Here is a 21,821-nt window from a genome sequence, read left to right as displayed (position 1 = left end):
CTCCAGCTTTTTGTTCTGCGGTACAATAAACACAGGCAGTATATGTGTAAACCAGGCTTTCCCTGAGAGACGGTGTGTTCCACAAAGGACAGTAAAGGGGAGAATGGGTGAGGGTCAAACCGAACCATTAGGTACTGAAGGCTACTTCACATTGTCTGTTAATGGCAAACAAGTTGGGAACATCAGATTCCAACCTCTGCAAGGTGCTCACCCCGACAAACTAGTTTACTAGGCAGAAATTTTATCCAAGTGGTCACAGTACTAAAAATTCTTCCTTTTTCATACATTCACCTTCTTGCCCCTAGGCTAAATTTACTCAAATTAAAAGCAACTGCCCTATTGTACACAAATTCAGTTTTAGGGGATTAAGCCACCATGACCAGCAGGACACCATTCAAAATGGAAGGGTATCCATAGCTCTGCATGAGACAAGAGTCCTGCCCAACAAGGCCAAGAACATAGAGTTGAGAACAGTGTGTCTCCGGTTCCACCCTCAGGAATGGATCCGGTTCTGTGTGCTTGGCTCAAAGCATGGGCAGTGAGCTTCAGCTTGCCTGTTTCGCCGGAGCAGGGCAAGACAACAGTGAGGCTGTCAGACACATTTGCCAGGACGACAGCTGGGGAGGAAAGGGACAGGGGTGTTTGTCTTCCTTATCTGGGGATGCTGAGGGAACTGCTGGAAAAGACCAGAGAAGGAAACATTTCTGCTACAGAGAACCCGACACGCCCACCACAGCCAGTGAGAGTGTGCAGGAACTCCAGATAATGAAACGCAAAAGTGAAGGGCTCTGTTTCACTTTCCCAGGAATGCCAGGACAGGGCAGAGGTGGCCAGGACAAGAGCTGCCCAGCTCACCACTGTGCCCAAGGCTCAGCCAGCCAGCTAGGCCCTGGGGCCAGAATGCCCAAGTCAGTTTAACATAGAGTCTCAGGAGTTGAAGACTGGGACCCCAGGCTGGGACTGCAGCAGAGCACACACCCAATAAACAGAGCACCCAAAAGTCAGAGCAACCTCCACAGCTGAGGCACAGGATCTTAACTCATGTTACAGAAAAATGACGCAGTGAGAGGGTACTCCGGTCTTAACACAGCACTTCTCTCCAACAAAGCTCATTCATCCCCTATCCTTCTCTGAGCATGAAGTGTAGGCCAGGCTACAGTTCATGCTCTCCTCAAGACAGGCTCACAAGAACCCTACAGAGACACTGAGGCAGAGAAGAGGTCAGGACCTAAGCCAAGGTCCCCTCCAGGTAAGGGGCTATGCTAGGCTGTGAGCTGAGCCGGACTCCTAGCCAGGACGTCACACAACAATCAGGGTGGAAATGGGATGGGTCACACCTCCCTCTGTACAGGGGGAGAGGGAAGCGCAGCGCCAGCAGGGGACAGAGGCTAGGCTTGGGTGCAATAGTGGACCTCACAGTGTGAGTACGTCCCAATGTTTATTTACTTATTCCTTTGCAAGACAGACAGAAGGAGCTTTTATCTGCTGGCTCACCCCTCCAGATTCATGCAACAGCTGCGCTCTTGGGCCAAAGCAGGGACCTGGGAACTCCACTCAGGCCCCGCAGGTGGGTGGCAGTGCCCCTCCGACCTGTGCCACACTCATGCCTCCCAGAGTCTGCACGTCAGCAAGTCGGAGTGAGCAGCAGAGCCAAGGATTAAACCTAGGCACTCAGACTACCTGCCAAATGCCTGCCCCACGCTGTATTGTTGATCATGAGCAGGAGAGACTTACCTGAGGACCAGTGCAGGAACTGCCTCATCTGGCAGCTAACTGCTCTCCAGGTGACTCCAAACAGAAGGCAACCAAAGGCTTCAAAACCTCTCCCAACTCAGCCAATCCCTCAATGTCCCCACCCTTATTGCCTCAAAATGACAATGAAGCACCCTGGAAAACCTTAACCCCTTCCACCCTTTCCCTCACAGTCCCCAATAAGTTAAATCATTGGCACTTACGCTTTGAATGCTGGGAGATAGGAGTATATAGAAATGCTGCTTAGGTTATAAATAAATGGCAGATGTTTTCTGATATCTGTTGTTGCCCAGCTGCTAAAAAATGTGTTCAGTAATCCCTGGTCCCCACCTGGAAGGAAAAAAATGAATTAGAGTTAACAAACTGCTAGGACTGTCGAATGTTTCCACAGGAATATCTATCTATAATTTAAAAATAGGTACACAATCCACTTAAAAATAATATGTTCCTTTAAAACACTGTGGTGGGGGGCTCGGCAGCGTGGCCTAGTGGCTAAGGTCCTCACCTTGATCCCATATGGCTGCTGGTTCTAATCCCGGCTGCTCCACTTCCTCTCTGTCTTTCCTCCTCTCAGTATATCTGACTTTGTAATAAAAATAAAATAAATCTTTAAAAAAAAAACAACAAAACACTGTGGTGGGTAGTAATTGCTCTAATTTAATTAATTAACTTGACAAATATTTACTAAGAAGGTATTATGTGGCAGACACCATACCAGGCACCATAGAGTCAACAATGAACAAGACACAGGGTCATCTTCATCAGCAGGGCCTGGGGTTGGGCGGGAGAGGCTGATACTGCAGACTGAGAGCAAACGTACATCCCAAGCAGCAATGAGGGCAGTGAAGAGGCATGGGGGGCTACAAATGCCTGCAGAAGGGGCTCAGAAAATCTTCCAAGAGGAAGCTGTGTCTAAGCCAACACCTGAGGGATGCCTGGGAGTCTGTGGCAAATGCAGGCGGCGGAAAGGAGGGCAGAACAAAGCCAACACACACCCCAGTCCTGGGCTGGGAAGGGACACAAAGCTTTTAAGCAAGGTGACCGAGACATGCACCACAGGGTAGGGGGAACACTGGGTGAGTTTCAGAGCAGTCAGGAGGACCAGAACACACTAGCATTGGAATTTATAGACAGACTGTTCCCTCAAAGAGCCATAAAACAGAAAAAAGGTAAAAAGCAAAGGAAAACGAACTGGAACCATGGAACTGTTTTCTAGGCCCTCCTCCTGCTGGCTCATGGACAGAGGCCCCGAAGGCCACACTGCCTTTAGTTTGCTCTCCTGTCACCAGCCAAGCCTCTGGGCAGGTGTCAGGCCACCATTACTGGAGCCCTGGTCAGTCACAAATACACACTAACATGCTTGCTCAACACCTGGGGTTCCTGGACTACATGCCTCCTTCAGACAATCATGGCTATTCATTCAGAAGAAACGAAAACAATGAACATCTACATTTGATCTTGGCCAAAAGGCCGCGAAGAAATGAACAATAAACCTCTAAACAGCCAAGTGTCTGATCTGAGTCATGTACATAACCAAGCCACCTCATATCCATTCCACAGGAGTCCCTGTGCATTCAACTGTGGCACTCTTGGAACCACAGCCCCTCGTGCACAAGGGATGGCAGGCAGGAGAATCCTGCTGGCCTTCAAGGGGCCACACAGTGCCTGCCCACTTCGGTCAGCCTTGTCCTATGATCCAGATTCCTTTCTCAATGTATAGCGTGTCCAGCTGGCTGTCACTGACACTTTTCTTTTTTGGTTTTGATGTAGGTTTTCTTGTATCTGGAAGTTCATTTAACACAAGAAGTAGTGGGCTTAGTGGTTTATGTTCAAGGCCCAAATGCACCTTGCCCATTTACTGGTATCCCATTAGTTTCTTATACCATTTTACCAATTCTTAAGGATCAACCATTCACTGGGCAATGAATTGGGGCAATATCTTCTTTCTGACAGATTCCCAATCACTCAGAAGAAAACCAATTTTCACCCTCTTATAAAGGACAATGAGCATGACAACAGGATGTTTCACTCTTATGAGGAAGTCAGTGACTGAGCAGCTTACATTACCTCAAATCCACACACTGAATTCCTAATCCCCCAGCAGGATTAAGTGTGGCTGCTAAACTGCTGCCCAGGTTCGTAGTGCATACCCCATGTCCAAGTGACTGACCCAAGGCCTGGCTCCCCTGCTTCTAATCCAGCTATCTGTTCATGTAACTCTAAAAGGCAGCAGATAATGAAGTGCCTGTGTTCCTGCTACCCGTGTGCAAGACCTGGACTGAGTTCTGGGTCCCTGGCTTTGGCTTGGTCCAACCCTGGCAGCTATTCGCATTTGAAGACTAAGTCATTGACAGCAGTTGAAACAGTCCTCTCTCCTCTCCCTCCCTTTCGAAGAAAATAAAAATTTGGAAATAAAATGATAAATCCTAACCATTAAGGTAATGGTAGGATGAGATAGTGCTTTTGGGGAGTGGTTGACCCATGAGGGTAGAGCGCTCATGGGCAGCATTAGTGCTGTCATCCAAGGGGACCAAGAGAGGCGTCCTGCCGCTCCCATCACGTGAGGTTATAACAAGGACAGGCAGGCGTCTATGAAGGAGCACACATGTCTTCTCCGGGCACCGTGCATGCTGGGGCCTTTCTCCTGAACTTCCCAGACAGAGATACATCTGTTTAAATGCCACCCAGTTTATGCTACGGTGGCAGAACAGCCCAAAAGGATGACGGAAAAAAACGACGACTTCAGCAACACTAAATAGTAAAGCCCAAACACTGTGCCACTCCCAAGTCTTCCTTGGGATTGTACAAAGCTATTTTAATGTGGGATAGAAGGTTCCAAGGTGCGAAGTCTTAATTTCCTTTTATACATAATCAGAGTAAGGGCTGAAGACATGTTCAAAGCAACTGCTTTATAATGGGGCAAACCTGGAAGCAGGTATGTGACCATGGCACATTCACAGAACTGTGTGACAGAAAGGACAAACTATGCAGCCACACAGATACTGGGATCAAGTTAAGGGAACTATGCTTAGTGGGAAACTCTAATCCCATAAGGTCACACAGCATGTGATTTCATTGATTGTAGATCCTTCAAGGGATTAAAGTGGAGGCAGAAGAGACGCGTGGCTGCCAGGGACTGGGCAGGGGGAAGAGAGGTAGCCGTGTGGTTGAAGGATCTCCCCAGGAGGCGCTTTGGGGGTCCCTATCACCTACAGGTCATAGAAGTGCAGTGAGACACGATGGTGACACCCGAGTAAGCTGGGTGGTGTCCATCAGGGTCTACTTCCTAGCAGATACTCTTGCTATGCCACATGTCACCATGTGGGATGCTGAGGGAAGGGGACATGGGTCTCTTCTGCTTATTAGACTAGCAGGTGAATTTACAGTTATTTCAAAAAACGTTTTTAAGTCAGAGGATTAAGGTGGTTACAGTGCAAAATACACAGAAGGAAGTACTGTTGAACAGTCTAGATTGCACAAGAGCTGGGATTATAGCTCTTCTGCTTACCAGACAATTTTTAGCATGCAGAATCCCTTACACAGAGGTAACTTATGTGTGGAATGAATGCAAGAACCTTGAAGGTATTGTGCAACAGCAGGAAAAGTTGACACAACCTGAATGTCCCACCAGAGAAGAAGGGTTGGTTCCCTGGCGTACCAACCACTCAAAGGCAGAGTCGCCGGGCCACCAACACTAACATTTATGAAGACAACCGGCCATGGGGTAACAGGACAGGGGACAGCTGCCCATGCTATGACAATGAAGAAGACAAACAGGGAGGAACATGTACTTCAGAAGAAAACACATGACAGTAACTGTGTTGGCTCAGATGTTCCTTCCTTACTTTTCCTTAGTATTAGTATAATGTAGCAATATAATACAGTTAGGGTGAAAATCAGCATCGTGCTGTTAGCTTTCTCAACATCACTATTTTTATTCTTTTCCATCAAAAGAAAAGTATGTGTAAACTTTAAAGCATCTTAGTAATAACACTCATTTACCCAGCATCTGAATTGAGCCCAAATAGGACCAGCACTCATTCTCCGTGAGGGTCAACCGTCCCTTCCCGCCACAGTGGACTATCCACAAACTTAACTGCCTTGCTTTGCTTTACTTATCCACACAAAATTCCCATCTCCAAACAGATGATTCCTCTTGCATCACACTGTTTTTCTTGTTTTCCTATAGCACATTATAAGACATTTTAAATAAAGCAACTCTACTTAGAACAAGGGTTGGCTCATGCAATGCTGTGAAGAAATCAAATTCCATGGCGTCCAAATACTAGTCACAAAGCAGGGCATCCGAATCCACCCCACGTAAGCCTAGGAAATGGGCAGCAGAGCTGCTGAGCCCAGAGAGCCCCTGGCTGGCTGCCTCTGGCCACACAAGGCTGTTTTCGTTCACCCTCGGGGACCCTGCAAGCCTTGCTGCCCATCAGCTGAGTGCCACGGGAGGGCAGGGAAGCACTAATAAAGCAAGCAACTAGCAAGAGGTGGCATCAAGGCACACTTGCTGACCCAACAGCGTCTACTAAGCTGGCAAACACCCACCTTGAACCTTGCCTCCAGATGGGACAACCCAAATCCCGATTCCTCAGTGACCACTGACTTCATTATGAGGTTCCGAAAGATCACCTCTGAGCTCAAAAGTGTGGGTTAAAGGCTGAATTAAATATCACTTAGGAGCCTATAGTTTAATTAGTTTGAAAATGAAACAGTCTCAAGATCCTAGTCATCTTTTCTCAAAGGCAAAATGTTAAGGTCAGGTCAATGTTTTAACTTCTATGGAAAAATCAGTGGGTGCTGTTCTGGGTGTCCCTTGCTGAGGGGTCTCTGAGAGTCGGAGCCAAGGCAGCATGCAAGCGAAGCACATTGGAGTTAGAAGACACAGAACGACACCCTCGGGAGTGCCGAGTTCCCACCACAAAAACCCTAGGCCTTTCCTGAAGCATTTTCCTGGTCGACTTCCAGGGGCAGCTTTATTTAATCTGACAGGTTAAGACACTTTTAATCTCAATCATCTCAGAACCAACAAACAGGATTATCAGGCATCACTGCGATGTGGCAGGAGAGGGAGCGGCAGCACAGGTGACACACAGAGGCAGGAAATGGCATTGGGGCACAGCACACCTGCTTTGCAGACAAAAGCCAAGACCTGATGGTGTATCCTCCCTCCCCCGGGCTGCTCAGGTGCTAGGAAGAGCCTGCAGCTGTTTGGTGTGTCCCAGTTCTTTGGAGCAGTGTCAGAAGCCTGTCACCCATGACATACTACAGCACTCACCACAAGCTGGGACTGCCAGCTTTAGAACTAATCAGTTTTATAGAAATGGATTCTTGAGTGCTGTGTTTTAAATCTGTGTGTTTGCTCAATGCCCATGTGGTTTATGGACTCTCCTGCTTTGTGGGCAGCAGGCTGGTCTCAGGCAGAGGGCAGGGTGGGTCAGTCAGTTTCAGATTTAAACATGCACCCCATTACCTATCTAACAGCCGTGCCTCCCTACCGCTGTGCCGCCCCAAGTATGGCACAGGTCCTGGCAGCCCAGAACCACCCGGGCGCTAGATGGAAACATACTGTGGAGACCCACCCTAGACCTAATCCAACCCAAACTGCAATTCCTGGGTGATTCGCTTACTCTGACCTTGAGTCTAGGAGAGAAAAAAAAATTTTTTTTTTATTATATTAGAGGATGCAAGTCTTAAAAATGCTGTTTCTATTGGAAATGCTGAAAACTATAAGCTTGGTACAGAAATAGTAACTATGAAAGTAAGTAAGATAAGGTCCAGTTCTCAAATGGCTCTCCACACACAACAGGCCAAAATACCAAAAGACATCAAGCAAGAAACTCAGAGTAAAATAGGTATATCATTGAGCTATAAGCAGTGCTGAAATAAATGCACACTCACTCCTTAAGGTGGATTTTCCATAATTAAACCCCCTCAGATACTCTCAGTACTGCCTAAAATGAGAATGCCAGGGATTATTAAATCATATTTTGGAATGGCCCTCAGGCAGATCTTTCTATGGGGTTTACTGAGGCTCAGTGGATTAACTCCAGGTGGCTTAAAGAAATCCAGGCACTTGGTCCCGGCGTCCTGCAGCTCTTCGGCCTCAACCCATTTAAAGCAAGAACAGTTGACATATTTCACCACTTCATGTTACGGCTTTTTTTTTTTCACTGATTTTCTTCTTTTAAAGATTATCCATTTTCATTGTAAAGTCAGATCTATAGAGAGGAGGACAGACTGAGAAAAAGATCCCCCATCCACTGGTTCACTCCCCAAGTGGCAAGGATGGCTGGCCAGATCCAAAACCAGGAACCAGGAACCTCCCCCAGATCTCCCACGCAGGTACAGGGTCCCAAGGCTTTGGGCCGTCCTCGACTGCTTTCCCAGGCCACAAGGAGGGAGCTGGAAGGGAAGTTGAACAGCTGGGACATGAACCAGTGCCTATATGGGATCCTGGCACAAGTAAGGCAAGGACTTTAGCCACCAGGCTACAGCACTGGGCCTCCTCCCAATACCCAATGATTCTGTCAAAAAGAGGTTCTTAATCAAACTATGAAACTATTACACAAATGCAAAATACACCTGTTTCTGCCGTAAATTCCACTCTCAAGGTAGCCCTTACATTTCCTTAGTACTTTGAGCTGCTCAGATTCACAATTACATGCTTAGATGATTGGTTATTAAATGCTTATAAGGTCTCATAGAATGTAAGATTTATAAAAGCAGAGATAAAATTTATTCTTTAACAGCCCAGTTTTAAACATGCATGATGGCTCAACTGACTAATCCTCTGTCTTCAGGTATCGGCAACCCAATATGGGCTCTGGTTTGTGTCCCAGCTGCTCCACTTCCCATCCAGCTCCCTATCTGTGGCCTGGGAAAGCAGTGGAGGACGGCCCAAAGCCTTGGGACCCTGTATCTGCATGGGAGACCTATGTGGGTGACCTGGACGGGGCTCCAGGGTCCTAGCCTTGAATGGCTGTTCCAGCCATTTGGGGAGTGAACCAGAAGATGGAAGACCTTTCTGTTTCTCCTTTCTATAATCTTTTTGCTAAAAAAAAATCTTATTTACCAGCTTATTCTTGATTCTCTTAAAGTTAACATGTTGCCCAAACTAGAAGCTAAAAACATTTCTGAAATACCAAATGAATGGACGCACCACAGAGACACAGGTGAATTAAGACTCCCAGTAATTCCAGACCCTAAATAACATGAAACTGTTGCCATGCTTGGTTTAAAATGACAACGACTAAGCAGCATCTGTAGATTCGAGGGGCCGGGGGAGCTGCAGAGACAAAGATGGGAGCCCCGTGTCATCCTGTGTAAAATGAGCGCTACACCAGTGGCTGAGCGCATGGAGAGCCAAGGAGTTTCAGGAATTCATTGGCGAGAAAGCATGGGTGATAGGGCTCCCCCATCACTCTCATGACACATCCTACACAATGCTGCAGTGTGGGAGGGTTGCCAGAGAGAAAAACACACGCTTGTGGCCCACCCACGGTGTTGAGAAAAACTCTAGTCCAGACCTGGCTTTCATACGGCTCATAACCCACCCACAATACTGAAAAAGCTCTAGTTCAGACCTGGCTTAGCTACCAGCGATACCAGGGCCATCGCTGTCATGAGATGGCACGGTGGCAGGTTCGCAGCACATGCCACACAGCAGGCCCTCAATGCATCTGTTAGATGAATGCACCTCACAGGAATGCCCAGACATGGACGAAATGCCGGGCAACAGGAGAAGGCGCACAACCCTCAGCCCCTTGCTCCCCGCTTCTCACAGGGTCCGGGGTGTCTGCTGGTTCCACAGCTGGAGACAAACAGATGACTACATTTAAAAAAAAACTCCTGGTTAAAATGAGATAAAATTAGCTCAAGGGCCCAAACCTTCCCATGGGCTCATTATTTCACCCCTGCATGGCATGGCATTTGCTTTTCTTCTGTGCTATTTAAAATGGGAAGCTATGAATTAAATTGCATACAGGAAGGGAACCATTCTTTTCAAAACACCTGCTCAGATACCGTCAGGGCAACAAGCAGCCAGTGGCTGGGCAGCCAGGGAAAGGCCACCATGGAAGACAGCTTTGAAGGCAGACTCGCTCTTCGAGGGAGCCAAGGAGGCATACCCGAACTGCAGCTCATCCAGTTCGGACAAGTACTATCTTGAAACACCTCAGTCCTTTATTCCCCTTTCTTTGGGCAGCTCCAGCATGAAGACTAATTATAACGCTGAGAGAAGACAGCTCCAGGGTCAACCTTACGATCCAACATAACTCAGCACGAAGTCACTTCCGGGGAACATCTAAAAACCCTCCTACACTTTACTTATGGGTCTCAATAAGCACAGAGAACCTGAAACCGGCGCAAATGTTGGATTCTGCTAAAGGTAAAATCTCATCTGATCATCAATTTACCCTCAATTTGTTCCTTCTGAAAGATTCAGCTACAGTCCAAAATTCCAGTACACCCAATACAACATTTAGGTATTTAAGTAGCAATGGAAACAAACAGTAAAAAAAATGCTTGCTTCTTAAAAACCGACCACTCCAAACTGGAAAATACAAATTGCTCTCACTTGAGGTTTTGAGACACATACAGATGACACTTTAAAAGACAGTCATTTTTCAGCACTAAACCTTGCCTTCAACTGTCCAAGCACCGTTAGTTTAGGACAGTGGAGAGTGACGGGAAAGCTCAGTGTGCACCAAGACTGACTTCTGCAAATGAAGAGCCAGATGCCATCGGTTCATTTCACACGAGCGTGTGAGCAGAACTGCTCATTAGTACTTAAAATAACACGGCCTCTCTTTTCCCTTCTTACTGATAACAAGTCCCAAAGTTAGCCTCATCTTGTCACATTTATGACACACAGCAGCTATTGTTCAACTTTTCAGGAACCATCACTTCTGTGATGAAGTGACCATCTGAAAATGCAAACAACCATTTAAGAACTCAAACGCTTGACGATGGAGAGTTAGACAGCAGTTGCGAACAGGCGGTGTGTCTCATTCTCCAGGTATTTGGGAGGGAAAGAGATGGCAGGGTGTCTAAAATGGTTTGCCATATTAGGGGTACTTTCTTGGCCAGAGGCCCCAGGGCAGGGTTTGGGGAGGTGATTAGAGGGCTGTGAGAGCAGCTGCGAGAGCTCAGCCATCAGTGGCCTGTGCAACTTGTCAGCGAACACCAGGCCCCACTGGTGTCTACAGACAGGCCGCAGATTAAGCAGGGCTTTCAAGATATTCAGATGGAGATACAGGCACCTGCAAAAGTGCTCTTGTGTAAAACAAACCTAGTAATGCAGGCACATAGGCCACTGCTCCTGGGCTCTCAGAACATGTCTGTGTTGGTCAAAGAAAGGCCAGAAAATGAGCATCCCAGTGCCTGCATGTGGCACCCAAGCACAAGTTTTATAGAATTCTGAATACAGTTATCGCTTTAAAAAACTGTATGGCTTTGACAGAATGAAAACACACTGCAAATGAGGCAAAGCAATTGCCCTGGGGCAGGATAACATCGGTACCCAATCCGTGATATGAAGCGCAAAACCACTACATCTTCACGTCACACGGGCACCAATTCACGCGGAGGGTGCACACCCCACCCTCCAGAGCTTTCCCCGCTGAGCAAAACTTAGCAATACCCACTTTGAGGCAAAAGAACCTCTCAGACGTACCAGCACATTCTACTGAATTTGGGCATAGTTGACTCTTGAGCTCTTTCCATCAGTTCTACCGAGAGAAAATTCAACCCCTCGCCACCAGCTGACCAAGCAGCCAAGCAGCAGAGCCGGCCGCACTGGAAAGCCTGCTGCTGAATAATGTAAAGGGCTGGCAGGCCCAGGGACAATCTCACCGGGGTTCACGTTCAGACTGAAGAGAGAGAGTCTGCCACACTCAGGCTTCCTGGCCACAGTGGCACCCACTCCCCTCTGTCTCCACATGCTGAAGCCCAGGAGATGTCCCGGGCAGTGTAAGCTTCATACTCTAGAACTGTAACTTGGATTATTTACCATGGCACAACACTGTTCACTATCCATACTCTCACAACAGGCTAACACTGATCGCAGTCAGGAACTGGATTCTTGTTGCGTGATCAAAATCCCATAGATTTCAGGCACTTGGCAGGCCCTGAGAGCTGACCGAAGCTGAGAGCAGTTACCTGGAACAGCTGACAGGATGACCTTCACTTCCCTCAAGCTAGAGAAGAGGCAGTAAAATGGTGACCTCACTGCAATGGGAAGACAAAGACAAACTGGAATTCTGCCAAATGCCCTCCTCTTCCTCTCACAGAAGGCAACAGTGTTAGTGAATAAAGCCCTAGAACTTATATGCCATTATAGCTTTTACCCCTTACATGAAACACTAGGATGTAAACACATGCCCATGCAGCCTTGGCCATGGCGAGCATCAGCACTCAAAGTTGCCTGAGATGATGAGACCGCCACTCAAGGCAGTCCGCCGTCCTGCTGTCTGCAGTGTGTGCCATCCTACCATGAGGCAGCACCTTGCCCTCACTGACTGACAGCTGGGGCTGGATCAGCCTTGGTCATGGGTGTCTGTCCTGTGTGCTGCAGGGCTCAGCAGCCGCCCAAGCTACTTCCCTGATGCCCGGAATGCAGCGGCCCCCTCACCTACGGCAAATACCTCCAGACGATGCTAAATGTCCTTTGCAGTGACAAACATCTCCCTTGGCGACTTCAGCTTATTCAAGTGCAAACTAACTAAACAGCAAAAGCAGACAGATTTATGTACCCTTATTATTTTCATGGATATTTTTCCTCAAAGGAATAAATAGAATTTCTATGAATAGCAATAGCAAAAGCCCAATTTATTTTATATACCAAGTGAACTGTTAAGTTTCAATATATAATATAGAATCAAATTTTTAATTTGATAAGTTTAATATTCTGATTTTTTTTTTTTTGAAATTTGTATTTGAAAGGCAGAGTGACAGAATGATGGAGAGATAAGATCTCCCATCTTCTCCACTCCCCACATGGCCCTGATGGCCGGAGCTGGGCCATGTTAGATTCTTCCGCATCTTCCACGTGGGTAGTGTCCTAAGGACTTGGGCCCTCCTCTGCTGCTTTCTGCATTAGCAGGGAGTGGATCACAGCAGAGTGGCTGGGACTAACTAGTGTCCATGTGGGATGCTGGAGCCAGGGCGGCAGCTTCACCTGCTACACCACAGTGCCTGTCCCTAATGTCATGATTTTTAACTTCATAATTAGGTGAGAAAAATAAACCCTGTCTGTATCCAGGGATGAATCTGAGAAAGGCATTTCTGTTCACTTCAAAAGATCTACCTCCTGCAGATGTCAGATGTGGTGAGGAAGAGGAAGATGAAAAAGCCCAGGTGTGGGTGTCTGCTGCCTCCGGGCCGGCTGGACTCCATGAGGATCAAGAACCTGACACTGAGTCACCTCGGACGCCCTTCTGGCTTCATCTTCTTCCTGTCTGCTAGGGTCTTAGTCAACAGACCCAGCAACAATTTTCACACAGAACTGTCTCTGGGCCTGGCAGAATTGCTTAATGGCTAAATTCTCATCTTGCAACCCCTAGGATCCCATATGGGTGCTGGTTCTAATCCCAGCAGCCCCACTTCCCATCCAGCTCCCTGCCTGTGCCTGGGAAAGCAATAGAGGACTGCCCAAAGCCTTGGGATGCTGCACCCGGGTGGAAGACCTGGCAGAAGCTTTGGATCAACTCAGCTCTGGCCATTGCGGCCATCTGGGGAACGAACCAGCAGATGGAAGATCTCTCTCTGTAGATCTGCCTTTCCAATAGAAATGAATACTTATTTTGTTTGCTTTTAAAAGAACTCCTTTTGTTTCCACTGTTTTTTTCCTTGTGGTTGTCATGCTATTTTTTTTTAAATGATTGCTTATTTCGGAGATGGGCCTGAAAGAGAAACATAGCTATGATTTAATTTTAACAAATTCTCCAAAGAGTATTATGCATTTGGCACAGCAATTAAGATGCTCAAATCCCATGGCACCTGAGTTCCAGTTGTATCCCACTTCCTGCTAACGTGCACCCTGGGAGGCAGCAGGTGATGGCTCAAGAATTTGTGTTCTTGCCACCCATGGGGGAGATGGACTGAGTTCCTGGCTCCTGGCTCCACTCTGGCCTGGCCCTATGTCAGATGTGTGGAAACGACTACTGAATGACACTGTTTCTTTGTGTCCCTCTGCCTTTCCAGTAAAAGAAAGTAAAAACTTGGGCTTGGCAGCATGGCCTGGTGGCTAAGGTCCTCGCCTTGATCCCATATGGCCGCTGGTTCTAATCCCGGCAGCTCCATTTCCTCTCTATCTTTCCTCCTCTCAGTATATCTGACTTTGTAATAAAAATAGAATAAATCTTTAAAAAAAAAAAAAAAAAAAAAAAAGAAAGTAAAAACTTTTCCAAGTTTTCCAAAGGCTGTAAAGGGCATCTATCAATCTTTAAACACATAAAGCTACAAATATACTCACACTTGATAGAAAACGGATAATGACTGCTATTGTTATATTTGGACTTGTAGATAATAGATACACAGCCTTAGAGAAATTGAGAGTTTGGAAACAAGGATTACTTACATAAAATTTCCATATTCTTTTCTTAATTTCTCCTTAAGAACAAATGGAAGCCAAATCATTGGGTTCATTCTTCAAGTTCCCATGGAGACAAACTTTCAGTCCCCCTGTGGGCAACGACTGTCAAGCTTTCTGGAGTTCAAGTCCACTAAGGCTTATAGGCAGATTTTAACATTTTCTACACGTTAGACTGTCTTTTCTCACTTCTTGAATAACTGTCAACGCATTTACCGTACTCTACATAAAGCAAGCCCAATTAAAAGCAAGCTGATCAAACTGCTTCTCTTCCTGCATCTACAGGGCAAAAGGTATGTGTACGTGGACAGACACATACATGCCAATAGCAGCAAGACTTCCAGCAGCAGCTGGGTCTCATGGATCATCTAAGCGTAAGACAGTGCAACGGTCTGCGGAGAGAGGCGCCCCTGCCAGTAAGGACAATCCAGCAGACAGGAAGACTGCAGACACATACCGTCGAAACTGCCCTGCTCGGCAGCACAGCGTAACAGCTGATTGTAGGTTTCCACTGAAGGCTGATACACAAAGACCCCCGAGTTGAAGCAGTCAGGCCACCCTGGGTCTGGGGCCGCCGACAGTTCTTCTCTTTCAAAAAGATCATCAATATTTTTGAGGACCTGATTCAAAGGGGGAGGAAAAACATTACAGAAAGGTTTTGGGGGTGGCCTTCCCTTCTGAAGTGCTCCCCATGTAATCTGACAGTGACAGCTAAGGCAGCCCAGGCCTCCCCATCTGCCATCAGTGGTCACCTTTCAGAGCGGAGGTTTTATCTGACCCCTCCTCTCAAGCCGTGACGGCATTGCTGAGATGCCAGGAGGTCTCTGCAGCTGTATGCAGGGATCCGTACACCTCCTTGAGCCCCACTCACCAGCGTATCTGCATCCATGAACACGCATTTTGAATACTGGGTGAGGGACCAGCAGTGCAGTTTGGTCAGTGTGATGCCCAACTCAGGCCTCTTCATCAAGGTGAGATGAGCGGAGTCACCACTGTCCAAGATGTCTACGGTGATGACTTCATCAAAGACTACCTCCAAAGCCTTCCTGTCGAGACAAAACCCAGACGACAGCACTGAGCGGGCGCCTTTTCGGAACCCGGGAGCCTCATCTGTCACTCAGAACAAGCTGCAACCCCTGAAATCCAACTGCATTCACTTGAGGGCAGGCTGTGTTCATCTGCATGTGCAGTTACAGTTCCCTGTTTAATGCCTGATCATGGCAAGGTTGAAATGCTTTGCATTCAAAACCAGTATGTGGATATTTTCTGAACTTTTCCAAAAAATCCTAGCACTGAACACTAGGCTGATTGCGGAAATAGCTTAAAAATGTGACCAACATTTGGTCAGAGCTTATCTTTGCAGCAGCCTCTATATTTCATGATGACACAGTATTGATTGTTGTAGCTGGCTGCATATCTTTATAAAAGATGCTGAGTGGTATGCGCAGGCTATGTGCCATGAAGCTTTAGCCAATAACTGCTGCTCAAGCAACTGACAGGGAATCACCCCGCCCTCCGTGCCAGCCTGCAAAAAGTCATGGGGCTCGGTTACTAGGTCATCAGGTTTTGGACTCCAACCTAGCCAGCGTTTATGGTGTGCCTAGCATTCTACTGGGACACAGGAGTCTCGTTTGGTTTGTGAGGTGCAATTCTTCATGTCCCTAGTTTGAGCAGCTTTACTTTGGAAAGCTCTTCAGGTGGTTAGCGGGGTTGGCAGAGGTTAAGAAACTAAACTGAGTACAAAAAAAACATAAGGTAAAATCACCATCCTCACTGGGGTTTATAATTCTGTCAGACATGCAGAACAAACTCCATATTTGTTCCAGAGCATTCTCTGGTTCACACTGCAAACTCAGTCTGAAAAGAAATGTTCTGGGGCAAATCATAAACGGACGGTGGAGGAGGGGAATCCAACCAGATCCATGTCTGCCCACATCCTCACTACGAACCTACACATCAGGACACACACATTTGGCATCTTCCTAAATTGCCACCTTAGGGACAAGGTTGTTACTGAGAGATCTATATAGGTATGTGTGTGTATGTATGCACACACATAGATACATAATGCCAACTTTTCAGAAACCCTTGGCTTGTGCTTAAATAAAAAGTCAAAGAGGGTGTTTTCAATTTCTAAGAGGACTAGAAGCCCATGTAAACAAACACCACAAAGCTGCCAGTGTGCCTGGGGTTTAATTTATTTACTTATTTTTAGTATTAGGAAGTATATATGGCTCATTCCGATAATTCAAAATCAAATTCCAACAAATGAAAGTGTACTACACAATCAACAAGTTGCTTGTGTCCCTCAGGGTGCCTTCCCTAGCAAAACCCCTTATTCAGAAAGCCCTGGGAAGATTTTACTGTGTTACATTGAACCACAGATCCTTAGGTTACAATGTCAACTGGCAACAAAGGGCAACTTTTCTAAAACTGCCAGAGGGTTTCCGAAGATTCCAGCAGGCCCAGGCACCCCTGCTGCATTTTGGGAGATAACTACAGGCAAACTAACTGCATAAGAAGACCCTGACAGGCGCCGGTTCTTATCCCGGCAGCTCCACTTCCCATCCAGCTCCCTGCTTGTGGCCTGGGAAAGCAGTTGAGGACGGCCCAATGCATTGGGACACTGCACCTGCGTGGGAGACCCGGAAGAGGTTCCAGGTTCCCGGCTTCGAATCAGCGCGCATCGGCCCGTTGCGGCTCACTTGGGGAGTGAATCATCGGACGGAAGATCTTCCTCTCTGTCTCTCCTCTGTATATATCTGGCTCTAATAAAATGAATAAATCTTTAAAAAAAAAAAAAGAAGACCCTGACAGACAGCCACTCCTGTCACCCACACAGCACTGGGCGGAGGGCGGGGCCAGAAAGGAGCTTGGTTGGCATACCTCCTGAAAACTGGGTTGCAGACCCAGGAATCCTTCACTCTGCAACTCATTCTGAGTCCTGCAGATGGTGTGACTCCATGCCCACCCAGGCCAGAGACAGGGGAGAAGGACAGACACACAGGCCTAAGGTGTGCTCACCTCATGCTGTCTGAGACCTGTGGGGTGGTGAGCACGGCCAGCCTTCGGGAGGTCCTGTGCTGTTTCAGAGATGAGCCCAGAACCAGGGCACCCTTGGCGTAGGCATCGTTTGTTGTCAGTGTCACAAAGGCCTGATCTTAATACAAGGAAAAAGATAAACCACATTCATTAACAGTTATCTTACCTTCCCCTGAGCTTTGTTCAAACAATAACTCTGAGATCACTCGCTCTACTGATTAAGCAACTCCCCTTTTTGTGTGTGTGAGGAAACCCCAGGAGCCATTGCCAAGAAGGGCTGAAGACCCTGGTCTCCCAGGAAGGTCCAGCAACCTCCAAGGAGCTCACAGGGTCAAGGACACTGCCAGCCTCTCAGACTGAACCGCAACACCCAGAGAGCGTACCTCAGCAATCACTGGTGGTGAGCAAGAGAACAAGACACAAGTTCTCTTTTCTTTGAGGGTCTACAGACGGTCATGTCAGGCAAGCAGCGTCCCAACTGGCCACCTCAGCTGGGAGTCAGAGGAAAAGCCACACGCTTCACAGAGGCCACACCACAGGCTTTCTTCCACTTCTTTAATTATCTGATAGGGTGGTACGGATTGGGGGAAAACAGACCTTCCATCCACAACCTCCCCAGATGGCCACAACAGCCAGGGCTGGACCACGCACAAGCCAGGATGCTGGATCTCCATCCCGGTCTCCCCTGCTCCCGGGGCCCAAGCACTCTTATGCATCACCGGCCAGGCACCTCAGCAGGGACTCAAACTAGCACTCCGATACAAGATGCTGTCCCAGGCAGGCAGCTTAACATGCTGGGCCTCCATACCCCCCCTTGGCTTTTCACATTGATTTCTTCTTCAACCTGGAGCAAAAGCGCCCCGCCCATGACCTCCAAGGGTCACTTTGAATTCGTGCCCCATTAGACAGCTGGAAGCAGCTATGTCATTTATGACCAATCACTGCCATGTGGCTTTCCATGTCATGTCACATGTACTAACACAACTGCCTCCACTCTAGAGAGGGGGTACCTGCTCCCATCTTCAATAGCCACTCTGTTGCCAGAACCCTGGATTATGCCTCCCACCAAACACCCCCCACCACCATCCAGTCTAATGCTTCTCAGGTCTTGCCCTGAGGTCCACGCTGGACACTCTCCAATTTTGAGATCTTTAACAACCTGCTGGTGGCCATTCAGATATACAGGATCACCTAGGACCAGGCTCTGGCAGGGATCACTGTTGCCCAACCTGGGAGCTGGGACACGCTGCCACAACGTCTTCCTGTCTGCCTTGCCCATTTACCAACGCAGAGGCTGCAGGTAGAGCCAATTTCAGCGGGAAGTAAGAGGGCGTAGTGTGTTACTGAGCTGGGTCAGCGTATCCCACACACGTGGGACCTCACAGCCATCTTCACACACTCGGGGTGCAGCACAGAGCTGTCCCACTCCCTGCAGGGCCCCAGGCTTCCCAAGGCAACACTTTCAGGGAGCCTCAGATACCGGTCCCTCCTCACCCCCATCAATCTTTACCTATGCTTGCTGCACACTCCCACCCATCCTAAGGCAGTGGCTTGGTCAGCATGCACCCAAAATACTTAATCTGGACGTAACGCATTTTCTGCTGTTAACTTAAGGGTGGTCCAGTGTCCCAGAGATCCTGGAGGAAAAAAGTCTAATCGGAGGATTCAAGGACTTGAGGAAGCGAGAATATGGATAAATTCCAGGATTCAATAAGGGGCGGGACAAACGCTCAAACGTTGAGGAACCTAGGCAACAACACCCAGCCCTCCCCCCCTCCCCGCAAACACTGCGGAGAAAGGAAAAGCCAGACCCACAACAGCTAGGTAGGAGTTCAACGTCCCCAAAGACAGCTGAACTCGGTTACACCTGCCATCTTCTGGCAGCCCAACTGTTGTAACAGGCCGGCAATTAGCCGCAACCACACGGAAGGGCCAGTTTCTTCGGAGTTCCCCGATCCTCAGGGGGTGGTGGCAGATTCGCCAGCGACCCGGCCGCTCTGCAACAAGTGGGGCTGAGGCCCGCCCCCGGGGACGCTCGCCCGGCTGCCGGCTCCCCGCAGCCCGGCCCCAAAGGCCTAAAAATAGGCTCGGCGTGGCGGCCAGGGCCGGGGCGGGCGGGCGGAACAGCCCAGCCGAGAGGCCGCTGGGGGCCCCGGGCGTCGGCGCCCCCTTCCCCCAGGGCGAGGGAGCGCGCGTACCCCGCGCCCGTTCTGCGCCCCTGGCCTCCAGCCTGGCACGCCCCCGGGGGAGCCCGGCTCCCCACCCCCACTCAGCCCCGCCGCAGCCGCTCGGCCGGCCGCCCTTCACGGCGAGAGCAGGAGGAAGGGCGAGCAGGAGACGGAAGCAGGAGCAGGGCCCCGGCGGAGGGCCCCGGCTCCGGTGCGCCACCCTCGGTCCCGCGTGCTGGGGCGCTGGGGCGCTGGGGCGCTGCGGCTAGCGGCAACTTTGCAGCGCTCGGGAACTCGCCCGGGGCGGCGGCGGCGGCGCCGCCGAGCCCGCAGCGAGAGGGCAGGGCGGCGCGGCGCGTACCTGTCATGGTGCTGCCGGGGCGCGGGCGGCCGCTGCAGCCGCAGGTTGGTGGCTCTGAGAAGCCGGGGGCCAGGAGGGGAGCGCGGCCCGGGAGGAGGCGCGGCGGGAGCCCAGCGTCCGCCCCGAGCGCTCTTATAGCGGCCGTCACGTGGCTGCGCACGCTCCCGGCTGCTGCGGGCATCCTCAGGGCTGCGCGGCCCGTGGGGGCGGAGGCCCGCGGCTGCCCTCGCGCCTCGGCTCGCACGTCGCTCCCTCAGGGCCAGGCTGAGGGTCGAGTGTACCCCTGCTTGTGGTGCTGCCAGCTCAAGGCACCTGCCTGAGCCGGAGACCTGAGGGAGGCAAGGGGCGGAGTACAGTCTGGGACTCCTGAAGGAGCTTAAGGTAAGGGAACCCTGAGGAACAGTTCTCACAGTTTGTCCCAATGGCTCGATTCATTAAACGTGAGTTCTGATTCCATTGTTTTTACCTCAAATTGCAAATCATTCCTGAAAACACAACAGTTTTGTGGCCATGAGGGAAAGATAGGAAGAATATTTGGTGGGCGTTATTGGTGGGGGGGGTAGATTTCGCAACTGTGTCATGAAGATACCAAGTGCTTCGTTTATCCTTGTAACAACTGGGTAAGTATTCTGTATTCCTTTACAGAGGAAATCATGGAGGCACCAAAAAGTTACCTTGCTTTTCTAAGGCTAAATGTGAGTGGAGAAAGTGGGACTTGAATCTTGGCGGTTGGGCTACAGCCTTCCCGCTGGAGAAGCTGTTCTTGGTGCAAGGGTGCGCCAGAGAGGTTGTAAGTCATGGTAACTGTGGTTAGGTAACGCAGTTCTTTTGGTTCAACTGTTTCACAAACCTTGAAATGGCCCATTTGTCATTCATCTAGGAAGTTGAGAAACCGTTCTCCTAAGGTGATCACACCCTGCCCTGTTCCCCGGCCCAAACACAGCAGAAACACTGCTGAGTGTACAGATACGCAGTACACGCGGGAGGATCCTGCCGGGTCCCAGAAACCAAACAGGAAGTTGACAACATCAATTCGGAAAAACCAAATAGACGTTCAAGAACAAGTGACTGACGCAGGTGTCCTGGCTTTAGAGTTTTTGCTTGCAATGGTCTGTCTGACAATGTATTTAGACATTAGGATGGTGTGAAAGCAGTGTCCATTTCGTGGAGACCATGCTTTGTTGAACTTATGGTCTTTTCCCTGTGCTGCTGGAACGTGGTACGGTAACTGCTTTAGGATGAAGGGTAGCAGTGGCCAATACAGCTCCGGGTCGGGCATGCAATCTGAGGGTATACAACAAATACTTGACCGTGTAAGCTAGATATTGGTAGGCAGGGCGTATGTTAAACGCACATTTGACTTACAACATTTTCAATTTATGATGGATTTCTTAAGACATGAGATTCCATAGTAAATGGATATATGTCACCGTTTCCTCCTCTGGGGGCCTGGGATTCCTACATGACAGTCATTTGGGGGGGACAGCGATTAAAATGCTCATTTCCAGGCCTAAGTCCAGACCTCCTGAATTAGAACCTTAGGGTAGAATCAATAATTGGCATTGTAGGTGTCATCCTTTGGAAGCCTCCCTGGAATCCTCCCCTGACCCCTGCAATCCCAGTACGGCCTGGAGACCACTGACCTCCCAGTTCCTAATAGGTAGACCTGGAAAAGTGAGGTTTCTAGCTTTCACCCACAAACCTTCCTGCCAGTTTATCTCAGCAATGTGGCAGGCTGGATTCCCCCCAGGAACAAAAGAAGAAAATGAGGAAGAAGAACCAGGGAAAGCTGGAAATTAAAAAAAAAAATCCTTCCTTTCAGAACATTTCTCTACCACCCCTAATGTTTAAAGGGGTTGCTGCTGCCTTCTTTGTTGGGATGCATAGGGAATTTAATAGG

General features: G+C 49.0%; 1 protein-coding gene across 2 annotated transcripts in view; it reads right to left on the bottom strand.

Annotated features, from left to right (window-relative positions):
* The window catches only part of GYG1 (glycogenin 1), a 31,986-nt gene extending 11,848 nt beyond the window's left edge, over window positions 1–20,138 (bottom strand). Inside the window, exons 1-5 of one of the 2 annotated variants that reach the window (XM_058661413.1) lie at window positions 19,922–20,138; window positions 17,375–17,510; window positions 15,222–15,396; window positions 14,808–14,970; window positions 1,956–2,082 (exon numbers count right to left, since the gene is read on the bottom strand). In XM_058661413.1, the coding sequence (XP_058517396.1) occupies window positions 1,956–2,082; window positions 14,808–14,970; window positions 15,222–15,396; window positions 17,375–17,510; window positions 19,922–20,102 (782 nt within the window). In that variant the 5' untranslated portion in view covers window positions 20,103–20,138. The remainder of the gene's footprint in view (window positions 1–1,955; window positions 2,083–14,807; window positions 14,971–15,221; window positions 15,397–17,374; window positions 17,511–19,921) is intronic. The other variant, XM_058661414.1, reaches the window with a different exon arrangement.
* Window positions 20,139–21,821: the final 1,683 nt, after the last annotated feature.

Source organism: Ochotona princeps, chromosome 3 (assembly GCF_030435755.1).
Source record: "Ochotona princeps isolate mOchPri1 chromosome 3, mOchPri1.hap1, whole genome shotgun sequence".
Classification (NCBI taxonomy): Eukaryota; Metazoa; Chordata; class Mammalia; order Lagomorpha; family Ochotonidae; genus Ochotona; species Ochotona princeps.
The sequence above is the reverse complement of the archived record's forward strand: the minus strand, read 5'-3'. Positions and strand labels throughout refer to the sequence as shown.